At 58.8% G+C, this 20014-nt stretch overlaps 2 protein-coding genes across 7 annotated transcripts; one reads left to right on the top strand and one right to left on the bottom strand.

The window, feature by feature from the left end:
• Nucleotides 1-29: 29 nt before the first annotated feature.
• Nucleotides 30-9121, bottom strand: R3HDM4 (R3H domain containing 4). 6 transcript variants are annotated; one of them, XM_033854993.2, is made up of 10 exons: nt 8965-9083; nt 7921-7994; nt 5574-5732; nt 4131-4285; nt 3615-3760; nt 3097-3199; nt 2895-2980; nt 2334-2419; nt 2200-2255; nt 30-1060 (listed from the first exon to the last, which is right to left on the bottom strand). In XM_033854993.2, exons 3-10 carry the CDS (start codon nt 5585-5587, stop codon nt 957-959), a joined length of 750 nt encoding a protein of 249 aa, XP_033710884.1. In that variant the 5' UTR covers nt 5588-5732; nt 7921-7994; nt 8965-9083; the 3' UTR covers nt 30-956. The 6 variants fall into 6 exon arrangements, with proteins under 6 accessions (XP_033710884.1, XP_033710881.1, XP_033710882.1 ...); XM_033854990.2 differs by lacking the exons at nt 5574-5732; nt 7921-7994 and having other exon boundaries at nt 8965-9121; XM_033854991.2 differs by lacking the exons at nt 5574-5732; nt 7921-7994 and having other exon boundaries at nt 3615-3739; nt 8965-9121.
• A 2872-nt stretch (nt 9122-11993) lies between these two features.
• Nucleotides 11994-15642, top strand: KISS1R (KISS1 receptor). Its single transcript, XM_033855189.2, has 5 exons — nt 11994-12418; nt 13206-13330; nt 13857-13992; nt 14302-14534; nt 14727-15642. Exons 1-5 carry the CDS (start codon nt 12007-12009, stop codon nt 15174-15176), a joined length of 1356 nt encoding a protein of 451 aa, XP_033711080.2. The 5' UTR covers nt 11994-12006; the 3' UTR covers nt 15177-15642.
• The last annotated feature ends 4372 nt before the right edge of the window (nt 15643-20014 follow it).

Here is a 20014-nt window from a genome sequence, read left to right as displayed (position 1 = left end):
CCCTGCCCCAAAGGAAAACCCCACAGCAGTAGACCAGAGCACCAGAAATTTATTGAACGCTCCACCTTTCCCAAAGCACAACTAGCCACACACACGGGGGTGCAGGGCAGGGGTGCAGTCTCCAGCCCTGCTTCCTGTGCCAGGCCAGGGTGACCAGCACGAGGACACCCCAGAGCCAGGCTGGGGGCAGGGGCAAGGGGACATGGAGGGAGGAACAGGACAGTCTGAGAGTAGAGGCTTCTGGCTGGAAGTCCCAGATCCTCAGTAGGAAGGAAGGGGGGTGTGCAGAGCAGACGGGGCCCTAACAGCCACCAAAGGCGAGTGGCGAGGGCAACACACATTCCAAAAAGAGGCTGACACCAGCTTTTAAGACGCAGCTTCCATCCTGGGCTGCGGGGCACACACATGCACACGCGCACACGCACACACACACACACACACCAAATGTAATGCTCCCAGGGCGAGGGGCAGGGCCCCAGAGACCCTCCACCCAAGCCAAAAACTGGGAGAGGGTCAAGCAGGGACTGGAATGAAGCCCCCCAATTTATCACTTGGGGCAAGTTTTTGGTTTTTCTTCGCAAAAGGGAAATTTAAAAATCTACAACAAATCACGCCAAATTCATTAAAAATGATAAAAACCCAGCCTCTCCCTCCTCGCTTAAGCTTCACACAGGGCCAAAAACGCTGGCCCAGGAAGGGACAGGGAAGTGACCAGGCCAGGCATCTCCTCCCGAGTCCAGGCCCCGGGGCGGGAGTAGGGTGAATTGTGCTCGCGCGGGGCAGCCCAGTCGCCAGCTTTAACCCGGAAAGCTGGGCGGGGAAGGGGTGCGGTGCGGCAGCCACCCCAAGGGGAAGAGCACGTTTCCAAGGGAAAATTCCAAAAATAATAAAGATATTTCAGTGATGTTACGGGAGGTCTTGGCACTGGGGAGGCGGGGCCGGGGGCAGGGCCGCCATCAGCTGCGCTGCTCCAGGTACGCGGACAGGAGCAGCCCCGGAGGCAGGAAGTCCAGGTGCCGATTGCTGACCTTCATCTGCCGCTTGCCCTCCAGGTCATCACCTGCCGGGGGACAGGCAAGACAGGGAGGAAGGCGAGGGTTGTGGCACACAGGAGCCCAGCCCTCGGCCTGTCCTGCCCCAGGTCCCCACGAGCTGGGCTGACCCGACCCCCCAGGTCCCAGGCCAGGCGCTGAGAGCAGCTCAAGCTGTTCCTTCCTCTCCCGTTACTTATCCCGTGTCCTACGCGCACAGAGACGCACGCACCACCGAGACACACTGGCCCGAGGCCAAGGGGACTGAACGAGGGTCCCGCCCTGACCCTTGGTCTCCCACCTCCATCCCTGCCCTCAGAGGGAATCACCTAGGCCCCCGGTGGCCCAGGCTCCACCAACCTCCCTTCACCCACCTCCCACCACCCCAAAACCTGAACCATAGCTATACACAACCCAAGCTGGGCCCACCTCCCAGCCTCTGGCCCGGCGGCTCCCTCTCCCCTGCTCCCCATCTTGCCAGGCCCCACCTCCTATGTTCAGGCCACGGCTCCACACCCGCAGAGAGGCACCCCCAGTCCAGCCCCTCCATCCTGAGCCAGTGGGAACAAAAGCAAGTGTGGGGGCTGCATCTCCCTCCCAGGCAGCCTGAGAGGAACCATCCTGGGGTTGCCATGGAAACTGTCTCCTCAGCAACTCCAGGCAGGAGGCAGAGAGACGGGCGTGGAGACAGAGGACCCGATGGGATGCTGAGGGCCAGCAAGGGTCTGCGAGGACCCTCCATGGAGGGGTGGGGGTGGGCTGTGTCCCAAGATCACTCCCATCGTGAAAGGGGCACACAGGCTGGAGAAGGGACTTGCCAGAAGTCACATGTGTGGCACAGTGGAGGGGGGCTACAGCTAAATGCGAACTCTGCAGACACTGGGGTCCCTGGAGGCCCAGCTTCATCAGCCCCGCACAGGCCCCTCTCTCCCCAGCCCCGAAGATGCAGGTGGAGGGGAGTCTATGTGCACAGCATCGTCCATTGTGGGGCCAGAGGTACAGGTGCTTCTGATGAATCAAGGCAGCATCGCACTGCCCCCTCTGTGTTCACGCTGTCCCTCCTCTTCCAAAGCCTGCCACCGAGTAAGCAGACCCCGGGGAAGCCCAGCCTTGGTTTCCCCCAGACTGAATCAGCCAACTGGGGTCCCAGGGGCCGCCAGGCACTTACTGGCTGAGATGAGGTCCATGTACTGGCAGATGGCATGAAGCAGGAGCCTCTCAAAGCTGCAGGGAATGGATGCTGAGTGGCCAGAGCCAGACACCAGGGTAGCTCACGGCGCCCACCCCCACCCACCCAGTCACCTGTTGTCCAGCATGGCCGTGTACACGGCCTGGGGGGACACAGAGAAGAACCTCAGCAGCCGCTCCTCCCAGGTCTCCAGCATTTCCTGCAGGAGAAGCAGGCCCAGGGGTCAGCCAAGATGCCCAGGCCCAGGGCCCTAGCCAAGATGTCCAGGCCCCCCACATCCATGACAGCCTCTGGAGCCCAAAGCCCTGGGTTCAAATGTGGCCTCTGATTCACTACATGAGGCTACTTAACCGTTTCCAAGGATACCAGGCACTCAAGACACATCCAAACCTTTGAATCTCTGAGTCTTTGGCCTGGTGAACTCCTACACATCCTTCAAAACCCACCTTCATTGCCCCTGTCCCTCCCACCCTCAAGGAGAACCCTTGCCCAGCCCTGGGTCCTGCACTCGGATCTCACTAGTCTATATCCTGCCCTGTCTGCTCCATCACACCACGTTCACTGGGTTACTGGTCTCCCCTCACCCCGCCCGATTGAGAAGCTGAGAAAAAGGGCCTTCAAAAGAGACCAAGCAAGTGGAAAGAGACAAGGCCAAGGCCAGGCTTGGTACTCACCATGGGAATACGGCTCCGCTTGAGAACGGCTCGTAGACGCCGGCTGATACGCTGGAAGCACTCGCGGGGCGTGTAGGCCGGGTCCTCTGCAAGAGTCCATGCAGTGGGGCAGAGGTGGGAGTGAGCCGCAGGCCCCGCCCACACGCCAGGCTCCTCCCCACCTGCCCTGACCCCGCCCTCCCCACCCCCGACCCAGGCCCACCTCTCCGGCCCCTCCTCCGCGCCTTGCTCCTGCCCTCGTTCTCCAGGTAGCGGAGAACCCGCTCCTGCTCCTCCCCAGAGCGGTTCATGAAGTCGTTCCAGACCTGGAAGAGAGGCAGGCAGGCCCTTACTAATGACTGCAAGCCCCCGAGCCTCAGTTTCCCCATTTGGCTAATGCACATTGGGGGGGCCACAAGTGCACAGAAATACTCCTTGTGCACACATGTGACCACCGGGCCGGCCAGGAGTTCGTGGGGCACTTGCGGACCCACCTGTGTGGGGCAGGGAATCGAAATGAACCAAACACGCCCCCAATCCCATCAGTAATTCCAAGTGTGATAAGCAGATGAACCACGGGTGCTGGAAGGTTCTGGGGTGGGTGGGTTTCAGGTCGCTGGAAGGAGACCCAGGGTATTCATCAAGGGACCAGGGAGGGGATGGGTGCTCCTGGCACAGGGTCCAGCATAGGCAGTGCCTGGTGGTGGGCGGGGGAACCCAGGGCAGGATACTGGGCCCCACCTCGACATAGGTCTCGTTGCTGCAGGCCTCTGCAAAGATGCTGGGTGCTGCGGGGGGCGCTAGGTCCCCATCCTCCAGGCCAGGTGTGCCTCCGTCTGTCTCCAGCAGGGTCAGGAGGTACTGGGCTAGATGGAAACAGACGGTCTCTGGGCTGGGGGTTGCATTCAGGCCCCCCCCCGAGCCCCCCCCACCCCCCCGCCAGGCTCCACGGGGTCCAGAGGACCATGTTTCCTCCCCCACACCTCTATATTTAGGGCCTTTACTCTCACCAGCCTCCCCTCCTCCACGCTCCAGCTGTCTTTCCCAGAAGGCACAGGAACGATCCAGCCTCCAGAACTCCTCCTACCTAGCCCTGGCTTGGCTTGTTGAACTCCTACACCCCCTTTAAAGCCCCAGCTCCAATGCCCAGAGCTCCCTCTCGTCCAGCTCAGGGCCAGGCTCAGATAACAGAACATGCACACCATTGCTGTCTGAGGCCTAGGAGCCCCCAGGAGGCGCCCATCGACCCTTGCTCACTGTTCTCCAGGCGCTGGAGGCTCTTCCGTCCCTTGGCCTTGGGCACGAGGTCTGAGTTCCGCACAGCCTGGTTGATGAAGTGTTGCTTCCTCTTGGAGGCCGAGAGCCTCTTCACCTGGGAGCTGGCTAGAGCGGGCAGGCAGCCCGGAAGGGGCCTGTGGGCCAGGTGTGAGGGGGCAGTCCTCAGGGCCAAGACAGACCAGGACGCCCAGGCACAACCCTACCATCGCCACTCTCTCACAGCCATCCCCTGCTTGGTTTCCCTCCACAATGGGAAGCTCACCCCCTATCACATGTGCAGCCCTTAAAATGTCACTGTGTCTCATCGTCACATCACCCGGGAAGCAGGGACCGTTGAGGACAGGTTAGTAAACCGAGGGTCAGAGAAGGGGAGCCACACATTGGGTGGGAGGCCAAGAGAGCTGCTGCCCACGCCCCCAGGCTTCCAGGTCTGAGCTGCAAGCCGGTGAGGCCGAGTCTCCCTCCTCTGGGAGATTCCCGAGACTTCATTTGATGCAGCGTCCCCTCACCCCCAACCCCACGCTTCCAACAGAAGATAACCCAGAAAACGGCCCCCAGGCGCTAAGGTGATGCCCCGGCCCACCTGACTCACGCCCCAGGGGCCCCCTTGCTGGATGGGGGAGGTGGACAGAGTGGTTCCCCCCACCCCCACCCGGAGCACTAATCCTGGAGGTGGATTAGCGGGCCTCCCGCTGGGGACCCGAGGGCCAGGCAGCAGACGGCCACGCGGGAGGGAGGGGGGGATATTGAATGGAAACTTCCGGGCAAGAAGCTGCAGGGCCTCCTCCCTGGTCAGCCCCTGACCACAGGCTGAGAGGAGGGTCCCACCCGGCTCAGAAACCCTCACGCTGGGGAGCCGGTGGTGGACTCAGCCTAAGAGGGTCTAGGGTGCCAGGATTCCCCCTCCTCCTCCCCCTGCGCCTCCGCTCCAACCCGCCAGGCAGCCCGGCCTCTGGGCCTCTGCACCAGCTGTGCCCCCGCCCAGTGCCCACACCCCAGGCTCCGAATGGCTCACTCCCATCTCCTTTTGGCCTCTGCTCAAACCTCCTCAGGGGGACCCGCCCCCTCACTGCTCTGTTCTCCTGATGGCCACACGTTCTACCACCACCCTGCCCACCACCCACCGTGATCTCCATGCGGGCAGAGTTTGGTGTCCACTGTAGCCCTGCCTGGCATACAGTAGATGCTCAAAAAAATAACTGCCCAATCAGGTCTCCAGCAAAATCTCACGATTCCAAGACTGAGTAGAACCCAGAGTCCAGAATTCCACTCAAACTTTCCTAGTGTTCAAAGTTCCTAAGACACAAATTAAACAGAGAAGCATGACCCCTGCCCCACAAACAGGCGCTAGAAAATGCCATGAAGTCCTAGGACAGTGGGACAAGGTGCCTCAAAGAAGTTAGGATTGAAGCCCACACTCACCAAGGTCTATACATATGTAAAGAGTCCCCAGCCTTAAGTTTTTTGCCCTGGCCAGAAAGGCTGTTACATCTTGATCACGAAGCAAATAGGCTGACGAGACTCAGCCCTGTCTTAGATTGGGGTGGGGCAGGCTCCACGGATGACACTTCAGGCAAAAATCTATGAAAAATTATCTGATGGGTAAACTCATGCAGGCACAATAGGAGACACACAACCGGTGGTTAGAATTCGGCGTTTTCACTGCCGGGGCCAGGGTTCAATCCCTGGTCGGGGAAAGAAGATCCCACAAGCTGCGTAGTGCAGCCAAAGGAAAAAAAAAAAAAAAAAATAGGAGACTAGGAGACACGCAGGCAGGGGTAGAGCCTGGAAGCTCAGCCCTGAGTTTGAATCCCAGCTACGACGGATGCTCCACTGTGTGACCTGGAGCCTCAGCTCTTTCTCTGCAAAGTGGGGATAGCGATGGCCCCTGCTGGTCTGGGAGGGGGCACTCAGAGCCAAGAGGAACCAGGACACACACCTTTCCCCAAGCTGCCACCTGTTCGGTTTCCTCCTGTGACTGGGAGCTCACCCCGTGGGCCACACCATTGATCACAGCCTGGTTAAGCGATTGCCTTCACCATCACGCCAGGAGGCAAGTACTATTGTTTTGATGCCCGTTATACAGATTTGCAAACCGAGGAGCAAAGTCATTATCCCGAGACCCCACAGCTGCAAAGAGGGCAGCTGGGACAGGGCAGGGCAACTCAAGTCAGTACAGAGCCCACAATTCTGAGGCTGGACGCAATCTTCCTGAGGCCCAGGCACCCCCACCCCAAGCTCCAGATTCAGCTGCGGCCTCGCTGTGGCTCCAGGGCCTGTGTCTCCACCCCGCAGATGGACGGAGGCCAGGACGGTGGCCTGGCGGGGCAGATAACAGGACCACATCCGGGGGGAGCTGTCGGGGAACCTCAGAGCAGGGTGGGACTCAGTGAGAGAGCTCGGGCCCTCAGGACATGGGGCTCCACGAAATGGGGCTCCCTGTCACCTTGGGACCCGGGCGGAACCAGGATTCGAACCTGGTCTGAACAGGACCACTCCCCTGAACCATTCAGCCTCCTGCTTCCCTCTGGGGCCACAGTGGTCAGAGGGGCTCAAACTCAGGTCTCGCTGGACCCCTCAGACCACAGCCCACTGGACTAAAGATCCAGCTGCTCCCTGACCTGCTCCACCATCACCTGTGGCTCCCCAGCACCCTCAGGACAAGGCCCAGCCTCTCCCCGGCCTGGCATTGCAGGTCTGCTGCCTGGTCCCACGGCCTCCTGGGGCCTCACTACCCTCTCTGATTCCAGGAGATTCCAGCAGGAGCCTGGGGCCACAGAGTGGGCAGGCGGAGCGGGCAGCAGATTTGTAATAAACGCTGGGGAGGAGGGGTGGAGGACAGCATAAACTTTATATAATATACATCCACATCAGAACATCAACACCCATCTCTCTCCGCCTCATTGCCCCTGCTCCAGGCACAGGGCCCTTTTACTGCATCGCAAGCTGACCTGGAACAGCCCGCCTCAGGGCCTTTGCATGTGCTCAGCCTCCTGCCTGAAGAACCCTTTCTCTGGCTCCTTCTGGTCCCAGCTCAAAAGTTACCTCCTGGGAGAAACTGCCCCACCCCCCAACTAGCCCAATCAGCCCCGTTTCCGGCTTCACCGGTTAGCATCAGAAACCAGCCCGTCCTCATACTTGTTTACTCCTGAATTCTCACCTCCTTCACTAACTCGCACGATAAGGACAAGGTCCCTCTTGGCTGCTCCTGTGTCCCCAGCACCTGGCCCACAGCACGTGCTCAATAGCTGTTTGTTGAATGAATACCCGAACTTCTGTTTACACACTCACCCAAGGGCCAGTTCATCTGCTTCCCCAGCCACCCAAAGAGACCACTTTACAGATGGGGAAACTGACCACCCAGATGGGGCATGTGAGGCTTCCTGGACCCAGCAGGCCTTGGGAAATGTCTGCACCATGGCAGGGGCCAGCGTCCAACAGGGGTGGGCAGGCCTGACAGTGGAAACAGCTGCTAAGTCAGGTTGGGTTTGGGGAGGACAGGTTCCTTTGCCTCCCCCAATTCTCCCTGAGGGTTTTGAGATGGGGCCTTTAACACCCACTCTCCTAGGCAAACACACTCTCTCTCTGGCACCTGCCCCTCCCCCAGGAACAGGCCAAAGAGGAACCTACTTTCTCTAGCAGGAAACCAAGGAGGGCTCAGAGCGGAGGTGACTCAGGCTGGGATGGGCAGACAGAAGGAGCAGCAGCCACCCTCTCCCGCCCCGGGAATGGAGGTGAGGGGGGATGGGGGCAGGTTGGAGGGACCCACCTGGCAGGTAAATACCCACTTCGAGTGGGTTAAGGCCCCTTAAATAACCACATCTGTAGAGACCAGTACAGCTTCTGGGTAATAATAACAATAAAGTAACAACAAATATAATAATAATAAAGCAATCACAAAATACCAAAATGAGAAAATTATTTTAAAATAACAAAACACCTACAATAGTGAACTATTTAAGATAATTATTAAAGAATGGACCCTCCGCTTTGCTGGGCACCTCCAAGTGCAGGGTCACTGACCCCAGACCCTTAAATAGAGGACCGCTGTTATTTCATTTTACAGATGGGGAAACCGAGGCACCGAAGGGGTAACAGCCCGCCCGGGGCCACTAGGAAGGGCACACGAAGAAGCAGAAATGAAACCCCAGCAGCCAGGGTGGACCACCTGGGTTTCTGCACCAACACTCGGGTTAGAAAGAGACCTGCGAACCTGGGGGAGGGGGGCATACCCATATGGGGCCGCCCACCTGCCTCCAGTCCACGTCCCAGGACACACAGGCTCGTGTTGGCCCGGGTCTGTAAGCCCCCCATTCATTTGGGTATTCACCCGGAGAAAAACAAAGAGCGCGTCCACCGGAAAGTGGGGGGCTCACAACCCCGCCGGATACACAGGACTGGCTGGGGGGTAAATCCCCAGCTGGGGGACAGGAACAGCCGCAAGTGGGTAAATACCCAGAACACCGCCAGCGTGGATTCCGGGTACACCGCGCGCAGCGGCACCGCCTCACCCGACGCGGCGCCCGGGACCCCCGAAGCTCGGGCGCCGGGGGTCTGCACACGCGGACACGGGGGTGCCCCCTGCGCCCCGGCAAAGGCCCGGAAGTACGGGGATGGGGTTTCCCCGGGAAACACCCACTGACAACAAAGCCCACCACCACCCCGCTCCACCCGAGTGGGGTACCCCCCAGGAAAGGGGGCGGGGCGGGCCGGGGGCTGCGGGGCGGGCCGGGGGCTGCAGCCCGGGAGGGGGTAAGAGGAGGGGACCCCGGAGCCCGGAAGCGCGCCGCGCCCGCCCGCCGGCCGCGCTCACAGCGTCCGCCGCCCGCCCGGGGCGACCCCCGCCGCCGCCGCCGCCGCCTCCTCCGGGCCGCCCTCCGGGTTCTCCAGCGCCACCATAGCTTGCACGCCGGTGCTGTTGTCGCCGCCGCCCGGCAGGGCCTTCTCTGGGCCGGGCAGGAAGTGACGGGAGGCCGGAGGCGGGGCGGGGCGGAGCCTGGAGGCTGGACGCGCCTGGTGGAGTCGCGGCCGCGTCCCGGCCGAGCCCGAGCTGCGGGCCGGGGACACCCAACCCCGAGGCACGGACGGGGACACTGAGGGGGCGGCACCCAGCCCCGGGGAAACCGGGGCAGAAGACCGCGCCTGTCCTGCGCCCAGGCGGGGCTGTGGGCACGGCACCCAGCCCTAGGGGGACAGATGGCGAAATTGAGTCCTGGGGAAGGAGGAAGGAAGCGGACGTCCTTTTCAGAGGCTTGGACAGATGAAATGACCCATGCTACCCCCACCCGGCACCAACAGGGCTTTCCTTCCACCAGACCCCTCCCTGTCCTCTGTAAAGTGCAGCCTCTGGAGTCCTGGCTGGGTGCCTCAATCTACTCTTCTCTAAAAATAGAACAAAGCTAACCCCACCTCCTTCTGACTTTTAGAGTTTATTCATTTAGCAAATGCTCACAGTCCTTGGGGTGGGGGCTGTGCTTTCCGGATCCAGCGGTGATCGAACAGGACCTCCCCGCCCTGGGCTAGGGAAGTGGAGACCTTTGGAAAGAGGACTGGCAGCCTGCAAAAGTGGGAGGGGTATGCCAGGCAGAGGGAACAGTCAGTGCAAAGGCCCTGGGGCATCCAGAATGGCTAGAGCAGGGTACTAGGTGAAGGGGGGAGGAGCAGAATAGAGGTGGAGGAGAAGGGACAGACCGATGAGACGGGGGTGGGGGGGCCCTTTGATGACAGACCTGGTTTTTGACCCGAGAGTTAAGAACAGAGAATTAAACCTGCTCTAGAATCTAGAATCCACCCTTCATTCTACAAGAAAAGTGTGTGTGTGGGGGGGGGGGGGGGAGGACTTCGCAGGTGGCGCGGTGGCTAAGAATCCGCCTGCCAATGCAGAGGACATGGGTTCGAGCCCTGGACCGGGAAGATCCCACATGCCGTGGAGCAACTAAGCCCGTGTGCCACAACTACTGAGCCTGTGTGCCACAACTACTGAAGCCCGTGCGCCTATAGCCTGTGCTCCACAACAAGAGAAGCCACCGCAGTGAGAAGCACGCGCGCCGCAACTAAGAGTAGCCCCCCGCTCGCCGCAAGTAGAGAAAGCCCGCGTGCAGCAACAAAGACCCAACGCAGCCAAAACTAAATAAATAAATAAGTAAATTTAAAAAAAGAAAAATGGGGAACTAGGACCACGATAAGACACACCACAGGGATGCAACCCCCAGATCCAGCCTGGTGGAAATTGTACAGGACAAACAACCCGATTGCTTTAACGTATAAAGAGCAAGAGGGGATAAAATAAAAAAAGAAAAAGGAGGAGGAACTATTACAAGACCCAAGAAAGCACACAGTGTGTGACCTCATGTAGATAAATATGAAAAAATCAAGGTGATACAACTTGGGAGATGGTACCTCTGGGGGGAGTGCTTGGGCGGGGGATCTGGGGGCCGGGATGTTTGGTCTGCGGCTTTGGCCCATGATGACCAGCTGCTCGACAGATGTGCTAACTCTACAGGACGTAGCCTGGGCCTTGCCGTGATTCTGGGGCCTCACTCATTCCTGTCCTCGCCTTCTTTTTTTTTCCTGGCCTCGCAGCCTGGCATGTGGGATCCCCGACCCGACATCGAACCTGTGTCCCCTGCAGTGGAAGCGGGAAGTCTTAACCACTGGACTGCCAAGTCCCTGTCGTCACCTTCCTAACACCCTCCCAGACCCTGGGCCAGTCCATGAGCCGTTGCTGCCAACCCCCCCCCACCCCCGTCGAGGCCCCCTCCAAGGTCCAGCCCCCTGCTGAGTTCTCTCCCAGGCCCACTCAACTCAGCAGTCTCCCCAGGACAGTTCCTCCATGCCCGTGGAGTATCCCTGGGTCTCCTCATGCTAACCTGGCCCTCATTACCACCCCAAAGGGACTTTTTTTTCCTTTTCTGAATTTTTAGGCCATTGTCAAGAATGATGTCGAAGCCTGTCTCCCCCCCAGGCTCCTAGTACTTCCTTCTGGAGATATGTGATGCCCTTTGATGCCCACGCATATTTATTCATTTCTTTTCCCCCTTTTAGTCTTTTTTACACAGACGGCATCATCTTTTCTTTTGCTACTTAGAACATCCCAGTGCCCTGTTTCGTGCCTCACAGGCTAGTATCTGGGGTACATTTCTGGGTGTGGGTTTGGGGATCAACATTATCCTTTATAAACTTCCCTCCACCTGGTTCCCACTACCAGCAGCACAGGTGTCTGTGTCCCCGTGCTGGTATCTGCCAATCAGTGCCCGTTAGGTGGGAGGTGGACACTCTCAAGGGGTCTGATTCGCAGCAAAGTCCTGGGGAGGTTGAGTTTTGGTTCCTTTTTTGTTCTTCTTTTGTTTTGTTTGAGGTTAAGAACAGGCATCTTCTAACCACAAGATCCCGGGCATCCTTCTGTTGCCCTGAACCTCCATGGCTCGCCAGTGTCCTGGGGCAAACCCTGGCAGCAGATACGGAGGACCTCTGAGGGCTGACCTCACCGCCAGGTGGGGCCCACCCACCGGGAGCCCCAGCCCCATGGAAGGTCAAAGTCATGGCCTCTGCCTCGTTCCCTAGACTCTGCAGCTTTGTCCCCCTGCTTTTCCTGCTGGTGGGTCTCTACCCTTCCCTCCCCTGGGGTAGGATCGGTCCTTCCCGGGTCCACAGCAGCCTGTGGGAAGCCTACCTCACCCCTGCTCCGCCCCAAGCCCCTCCTCCAGCCTCCCCCCTCCTGTGCTCTTATCCTGACCCCCAAGGTGGGGGGGGGGGAGGAGGGAATGGGAGAGAAGGGTGCTGCGCTGGTGAACCGCAGGTCGCACAGGAGTGGCCAGCGGCTGCAGGAGAGGCGGGAAGGCGGGGACACGGTGGGATGCGGGGTATAAACGCGCGGCGGCTGAGCGCCAGCGGAGAATCCACGGAGTCCAGCGAAGCCGCGCTCCAGACCTTGTGGCGCATCCCAGGAGGGCAGCCGGGAGGAGAGTCACTGCCCCATCCCTGGGCGCAATCCCAGAGGGTGGCTGGGAGGAAGAGGGCGGCAATGCGCTCCTTGGCCACGTCCGGGCCCAACGCGTCCTGGTGGGCGCTGGCCAACGCATCCAGCTGTCCCGGCTGTGGCGCCAACGACTCGGACGGCCCGGCGCCGGCGCCGTGGCCCGTGGACGCCTGGCTAGTGCCGCTCTTCTTTGGCGCGCTGATGCTGCTGGGCCTGGCAGGGAACTCGCTTGTCATCTTCGTCATCTGCCGCCAGAAGCAGATGCGGACGGTGACCAACTTCTACATCGGTGAGCGCCCAGGCGCCGCGCGGTGCCTGCGGGCCGTTCCGGGGGTCGCCACGAGGGCGGAGTGGCCAGGGGCGCCCCTAGCGGTGCGTCGGAGTCCTCTTAGATAGGGATCTCTCCCCTGCAGGGCTCCCTGTCCTTTCCCTATTGTCCCTGTACCTTGAGCTGGAGGTCGCAAACTCTGGCGTTGGAGGGTTCCACGGTGGCCGGAGTAGTTAAAAGGGAGGTTGGAGAGTGTGGCCCATGGAGCGCTGGCCATGCCACTCAAGGAAGATGTCCGATTGAAATGTGGTTCTTATAACATGGTGTCCGATGAATAAAAGGAGTGGGGGAAAGACCGCGCGGCCCGCGGGCCCCCACTTTGCGCCCTCTGCCCCAGAGGCTCAGTTTACACATTTGTGTGATGGGGGTGCCCTACCCGGCTGAGTACTCAGTCAGTGTTCTCCATTCTATGTTGGCTGTTGGGCAACACCACTCTACCCAATTTTCAGGTAAGAAAACTGAGGCTCAGAGGGGCGGGGGCCTACTCGCAACCCCCACAGGGGTGAGCAGGGTCCATTGCTACTTGAACAGCTATGAAGCCCCTGCTGGGGGGTGTATGAAACATAAAAGGGTGAGAGGAGGGTGCCCCAACTTCTCTGCCCACGGATATTGGGACCTCTCTGGGGGCCTCGCGAGCCACCCTGCTGGTCACTGGGACAAAGGCGAGGCCCAGTGGGCTGGGCCAGGGCGCTGGGGCGGCTAGGCAGATGCACCCCACATCTAGCACCCGCGCGTCCCCCGCCTGCAGCCAACCTGGCAGTCACAGACTTGACGTTCCTGCTGTGCTGCGTGCCCTTCACCGCTCTGCTCTACCCGCTGCCCGCCTGGGTGCTGGGCGACTTCATGTGCAAGTTCCTCAACTACATCCAACAGGTGCGTGGGCTGGGGGCAAGCGGGCTGGGGGAAGGGGCTCGCGAGCCAGGGGGAGGAGTCGGTGTGGGCGGGGCGTGGAGGTGGGCGGGGCGTGGAGGTGGGCGGGGCGGGGACAGAGTCTGGGGGTGGGTGGGTGGGGCTGGAGCAGGTGGAGCCTGGACTGGGTGGGAGGGAGGAAGACGGGGGACAATGGGGGTTGGGCGGGGAGTGGGGTGGCGGGCGCTCGGAGCCCTGCTACTTCTTGCCCCACCCGTCTCGGGATCCTAGGATGCATCTGCCTCTCCTGGTCTCAGTCTTGGGGGCCTCAGCCTACCCCTAATGACTCCGCCCTCCCCCACCACCCTGGGCTCCTCTCTGACAGCCCCTCCTCTCCTGCCCCTTCAACTTGTGGGCCCTGGAGACCCTCCCGGGACAGGTCCTGCCTGTATTCGAGTGGCTGGACGGTGGGGGACCCGCAAGGAGGGCGCAGACAGGGAAAGGTCCAGACCAGGCAGGGGGCCACACGCTGGGCTCCCGTCCCTCCCAGGTCTCGGTGCAGGCCACGTGCGCCACCCTAACCGCCATGAGCGTGGACCGCTGGTACGTGACTGTGTTCCCGCTGCGCGCCCTGCACCGCCGCACGCCCCACCTGGCGCTGGCTGTCAGCCTCAGTATCTGGGCGGGTGAGTGCAGCGCGGAGGCCGCACGGGGTAGGGGGGACAAGTTTTCGTGCCCTGGGCTCACACTCCACACACACACTCACTGCTTCTCCCCGGACCTCGCTCCTTCATCCGGGAAATGGACGCAATGGCATTCCCTGCGAGGGCTACTGAGGGCGGGGACCCGGGCAGACGCGCGCCTGGGAGGCGCTCCATGTCCGTTGCCCTAACCCTAACCCTAACCGGGGTTAGAGGCACCGGGGAGACCAGGGCCCGGGCCCCCTCGCGCCCCTCGTCCCCCGGGCCAGGCCTTCAGCCGGGCCTGTGATGCAGGCTCCGCGGCCGTGTCCGCGCCGGTTCTCGCCCTACATCGCCTCTCGCCCGGACCGCGCACCTACTGCAGCGAGGCTTTCCCCAGCCGCTCCTTCGAGCGCGCCTTCGCGCTGTACAACCTGCTGGCGCTCTACCTGCTGCCGCTGGTCGCCACCTGCGCCTGCTACGGGGCCATGCTGCGCCACCTGGGCCGGTCCGCCGTGCGCCCCGCGCCCGGCGACAGCGCCCTGCAGGTGCGCGGCTGGGTGGATGGGGGCGCGGCCGGGCAGGAGATGGGGGGATGGCACAGTAGAGGGGAGTGAGGTGCATCTGAGGAGGGTGGCGCGGGGGCGGCGGAATTTAAGAGGGTCAAGTAGCGGAGAGCCCTGGGTGTCGCCCCTGCCGGTCCTTCGCCTTCTCTCATACCCCCTCCCCCCCCTCCCCAGGGGCAGCTGCTGGCGGAGCGAGCGGGCGCTGTGCGGGCCAAGGTCTCGCGGCTGGTGGCGGCCGTGGTCTTGCTCTTCGCCGCCTGCTGGGGCCCCATCCAGCTGTTCCTGGTGCTGCAGGCGCTAGGCCCGGCGGGCGCCTGGCATCCGCGCAGCTACGCAGCTTACGCGCTCAAGATCTGGGCGCACTGCATGTCCTACAGCAACTCGGCGCTGAACCCCCTGCTCTACGCCTTCCTGGGCTCCCACTTCCGTCAGGCCTTCCGCCGCGTCTGCCCCTGCGCTCCCCGGCGGCCCCGCCGGTCGGGACCCTCGGACCCGGCCGCCCCCCAAACCGAGCTGCACCGCCTGACCGCCCACCAGGCCCCCGCCAGGCCCCCGAAGCCAGGCAGCGGTGGGCTGGGGCCGCGCAGGCTGTGTGTCCTGAGGGAGCACGCTGCCCCTCTCTGAGCCCTCTCTGGGGGCATCAAGATGAGCCCCTCTGGAACAGGAGCTGCTGTAATTCTGCTATTAATGTCTTTATTTTTGCCCATGTTCATCATAGTGAGAATGTTCTGAGCTCTTGTAAAGCTTTGCCACTATTGATATTGTAATCGTTATCTCTGTGTTTCCTGAAGTTGAAGATGGTTTGCTGACGGCACTTTCTGGAACTTTCAAGGAAGTATCGATAGACATTTTCAGACACTGCCTTGCAGTTGACTGTAAAATTGTAAGATTCATGCCATTTTCAGAGATGTTAAAAAGTGAACACGATGTGCATCTTAAAATTGATAGAAAGGTGCTCTTCTTGCTACCAGGTGAGCGTCCAGAATCCTGGCTGGAAAATAATGGGTGTCATTGAATAAATAAGGCCTCCCTGGAGCACAGTGCACAGAGCCGTCCCTGGGAGACACAGGATCAGCAGTACGTAACAAACCACCCCAAAACAGAGAGGCGTAGAACAGCATCAGTGTATTACCACTCACGATTCGGTGAGTGAGCGGGCTCAGCTGGGCGGTTTTTGTGACCCACGTGGTGTTGAGTGAGTAGCCGACCTAGCGGCTGGACCAGGAAGGCCGGAGAAGGCTTTGGTCTCACGCTGGCAGCCAAGCACTCCTCCACAGGCTGCCTGGGCTTCCTCCCAACATGGCAGTCTGGGGAAAGTCAGGCTTATGCCTTGGCGTAAACTTCCAAGTAGAGGTGGGAGCCGCAGAGCCTCACTCCTTCCACGTCGAATTGTTGGGTGCTGTAAGTGTCACACCCAGATTCAAGGTGGGGGGAACAGACCCACCTCTGGGTCTGTTGAGCTGCGTGTGCCTGCTGGGCAGGGGGAGGGTTAGGGTGAGGCCCTGCAGGCCTCAGTCTTAGTCACCCTGAAGGACAACTGCCCATCTCTTGGAGGGCCCCCATCCTTCCAAATTATTTGGGGACATCCTAGGTCTCCAAAGAGCCCAAATTTGCAAAGATGTTATGTGAGAAGGGGAGGCCATTCCATTCTGACATAGACATTGGCCTGAAGCTCGCTTGTTCTGGTCTTCAAGTCCTGGTCTCTGTACCAGGCCGGGCATGAGGGTGAAATCTCCCCTTTGCCCACAGGCCCTGCCCACCTCCCTCCCTCTCCTCGCCTCATCCCGCAAAACTCGACTCAGGGAATGAGTGGCAGGATTTCCTGTGAAAAAGGAATTTGAAACAAACAACAACAACAAAAAAAACCAGGGTATTTCCTGGCGGTCCAGTGGTTAGGACTCCATGATTTCACTGCTGAGGGCCCACGTTTGATCCCTGGTTGGGGAACTAAGATCCCACAAGCTGTGCGGCCGAAAAAACAAAGCAAAACAAAAACAACCGAACACAGTTCCAGAGGGACTCTTGGGCACCTATCTCAGAGAAATGAAAACTTCTGTTCACACAAAAATGTGTACTCATGTGATCATAGCAGCTTTATTTGTGATAGCCTCAAACTGGAAATGACCCAGACATCCTTCGATAGGTGCACCCGTGGTCCGTCCACGCCCACTCAGCAGGTCTGAGTTGTGAACACACTGTTGATACACACACACCCGGCGTGGATCTCTGGGAATGACGCTGAGTGTAGGAAGGAAGTCCCCGAAGGTTACATGATGTACCATTCCATCTGTAACGTCCCTGAGGTGACAGAAATATGGGAACGGAGAGCAGATGAGTGGTGGCCAGGGGAGGAGATGACAGGAAAGGGACAACATGAGGGACACTTATGACAGAGCCACTCTGCCCCTGGACTGTGGTGGAGACACAAACCTACGCAGCTGATAGAATTGCAGAGAAAACTCACACATGAGTACAAGGAAAATGGGAAATACGAATCCATGGGTGGGATGTAGCGATTGCAATATCCTGATCTCCATGTGGTACTACAGTTTTATAAAATGTCACTGTTGGGAGAAGCCTGGTGAAGGGTATGAGAGAGATATCTCTGCGTTAGAATCTACAATGATCTTGGGATTTCCCTGGTGGTCCAGTGGCTAACACGCCGCGCTCGCAATGCAGAGGGTCCGGGTTCCATCCCTGGCCAGGGAACTAGATCCCACATGCATGCTGCAGCTCAGAGTTTGCATGCCGCAACTAAAGATCCTGCGTGCCGCAACTAAGACCCGGCTCAGCTAAAGAAATATTTTTAAAAAATGTACAATGATCTCGAAAAAGTTTTTTTAAAAATGAAGTTAAAGGGTTTAAAGGGACATCCAGGAAGACGTATCGTTCCAAAACTGCAGACCCTTGGTTTATCCTCAAGTCTGTTCAGCTGGGCAGTTTTCAGAGCCCCTTCTGCGTGCCAGGCTCTATGTACGAGGCACCCTCTGACCCCTACCCACACAGAGCCCCTGTCTAGCAAAGGGGCCAGTGAGTGGCGAACTACCTAGAGAGATGCAAATAATAGCAGTGAGAAAGGTTACGAAGGAGATATGTGTGCCCTTTGTGAGTAACTGTGAGCCTGACCTTGGTGGCAGTGATTCCAGCAAGGCTTCCTGGAGGAGGTGAGACCAGGAAATGTGACCTGAGCTCAGCTGGTGCAGCTGAACTGGGAGGGGGTGAGGTGGGGGTGGGACCCGAAGCCACAGCATGGGGATAAGCCCCGGGGGTCCGGGCGGGCCGGGAGAGGTGTTAATTCCAATTTCAGATAAACAGTGAAAAAACTTTTAGTATCATTAGGTCCTGTGCAATATTTATTTGGGATACATTTAAAGTTATTCGTGGGGGGGAGACGCAGGAGGGAAGAGATATGGGAACACATGTATATGTATAGCTGATTCACTTTGTTATAAAGCAGAAACTAACACACCATTGTAAAGTAATTATACCCCAATAAAGATGTTAAAAAAATAAAAAATAAAAAAAAAAATAAAGTTATTCGTTGTTTATTGGAAATCCATATGTAACTACAAGTCCTGTATTTTGTCCGGCAACTCTACCCCGGAACATTTCTAAGGAGCCACAGGAAGGGCTCGGCGGGCCTCCGTTTCCCCGTCCGACCCGGGAAGTTCGTTTACAGGTGAGACGGCGGCCCCTGGCGGCCTCCGGCGGAAGCCCCGCCCCCGGCTGCAGTCCACAGGTTCCCGGCAGGGGGCGCGCGAACCCCGCGGATGGTCCTGGCTTCCCTGGGTCCACCCCACAGAGGGACCCCAGGGCCTAGGGGGAGTCGCTCATGCGTATCGCAACCTGGACCAGCGGTTCAAAGTGTCCCTGCTGCAAAATGGGTCAAGCAGAGCCGCACTATGAATGTTCTGGGTCTTCTGGGCCCCTTCTATGAAAAAATATTAAAAATTCTATTTTGCAGCTGTGTTGGTATAGTGACCAATTACTTTAGGCTGGATTCATGACTATCTATTCCTTATAATTATACTTGCTTTTCTCTTCTTACTTTAAAAGAAGTTATAATTACATTTTCATAGACCCCGGTTCACAGGGACAAGGCAACCTGGAGGCCAGTCGGGGTTCTGGGATTTGGGGCTGGGCCCAGCATCCCCTTCAGGTCTTTCTTTTTCTTTCCTTTTTTTTTTTTGAGATTGAGATGGTGAATAGTTAACTTGCCCTCCACCTCTGTGTAGACAGACTCCAAAAATACCATGGGGTGAGGGAGGACAGAAGGGGACCCATGAATTCATTCGTTCAACCAACATTTATGTGTCCGGCCCAACCTCAGGATTGGAGATGCAACCAGCCGTGATCAAGGCTAAGGAGGTTAAACAACTGCAGCTGTTTTGAACAGAAGAGCCTGGGTGAAGATAAAACAAGGTGATGTGAGGTTCCAGTTTGAATGAAAAAGCACAGCTGGGGAAGGGTGGTCCAGGCAGGGGAATGGCCAGGGCAAAGGCCCTGAGGCAGAAATATGTTTCAGGGGGAATATATGTGGGAAGGAGGGCAGTTTGTGATCTGGGCGAATTTTTATTTTATTTAATTAATTAATTAATTTATGGCTGCCTTGGGTCTTTGTTGCTGCGCGCAGGCTTTTTTCCTCTAGTTGCGGCGGGCGGGGCTGAGCGGGGTCTACTCTTCATTGCGGTGCACAGGCTTCTCATTGCGGTAGCTTCTCCTGTTGTGGAGCGCACGGGTTCTAGGTGTGGGGGCTTCAGTAGCTGTGGCTCGCAGGCTCAGTAGTTGTGGCTCGCGGGCTCTAGAGCACAGGCTCAGTAGTTGTGGCGCATGGGCTTAGTTGCTCCGCGGCATGTGGGATCTTCCCGGACTAGGGATAGAACCCCTGTCCCCTGCATTGGCAGTCGGATTCTTAACCATCGCGCCACCAGGGAAGTCCCAGAACTTTTAAAAAGATGCTGCACCCCCCAGCCTGAATGGAGGGCAGGAGGAGTGACTGTCTGAGGGGCTAAGTGAGAATCAGGCTTGTATTTACAGGACCCCCACAAGCTGGTCTGGCCAGGAAACCTTAGAGGGCTGGGGGTCGCAGCATTCCCATTTCCCAGCTTGAGAAACAGAGACCAGAGCAGGGTTTGTACTAACCCAAAATCACACAGCCAGGACCCAGGTGCAGCCCAGGCCTTCTGCCCGTCCCTTGTAGAGCCAGCAAATCTGGTATCAATTCCCAGCTCCCTGCTGGGCTAAAAATAGGACCCCCTTCACTAGAGGCAGCTGGGAATCCTGCAGCTCCTCACTCTTCCGGGCCAGGCACCTCTGGGAAGTTGCACCCAGCTACTTAGAGACAGCCACTTCCCTCTGGGAAATGGGGGACAGAGTGGCACACTTCCTGCCCTTCGGGAGACCCCTCCCTACCCCTTCCCTTTGACCAGAGGGGAATGTCATCCTCAAAACCACTGTAGGAA

The sequence above is a fragment of the Tursiops truncatus genome, chromosome 3 (genome assembly GCF_011762595.2).
Source record: "Tursiops truncatus isolate mTurTru1 chromosome 3, mTurTru1.mat.Y, whole genome shotgun sequence".
Lineage (NCBI taxonomy): Eukaryota > Metazoa > Chordata > Mammalia > Artiodactyla > Delphinidae > Tursiops > Tursiops truncatus.
Note: the sequence above shows the minus strand (reverse complement) of the source record. Positions and strands in the feature narration are given on the sequence as shown.

Bases quoted from the DNA above. Each gene is read 5' to 3' on its own strand.
- R3HDM4 (XM_073803603.1), bottom strand. From the start codon at position 4,456: ATGAGACACAGTGACATTTTAAGGGCTGCACATGTGATAGGGGGTGAG. The intron at 3,200-3,614 runs GTGGGGCCCAGT...CCTCTCTTCCAG, and splicing joins GCAACGAGACCTATGTCGAG to GTCTGGAACGACTTCATGAA. The intron at 2,420-2,894 runs GTGAGTACCAAG...CTTCTCCTGCAG, and splicing joins AGCGGAGCCGTATTCCCATG to GAAATGCTGGAGACCTGGGA.
- KISS1R (XM_033855189.2), top strand. From the start codon at position 12,007: ATGCGGGGTATAAACGCGCGGCGGCTGAGCGCCAGCGGAGAATCCACG. The intron at 13,993-14,301 runs GTGAGTGCAGCG...CCTGTGATGCAG, and splicing joins CAGCCTCAGTATCTGGGCGG to GCTCCGCGGCCGTGTCCGCG. The intron at 14,535-14,726 runs GTGCGCGGCTGG...CCCCCTCCCCAG, and splicing joins CCGGCGACAGCGCCCTGCAG to GGGCAGCTGCTGGCGGAGCG.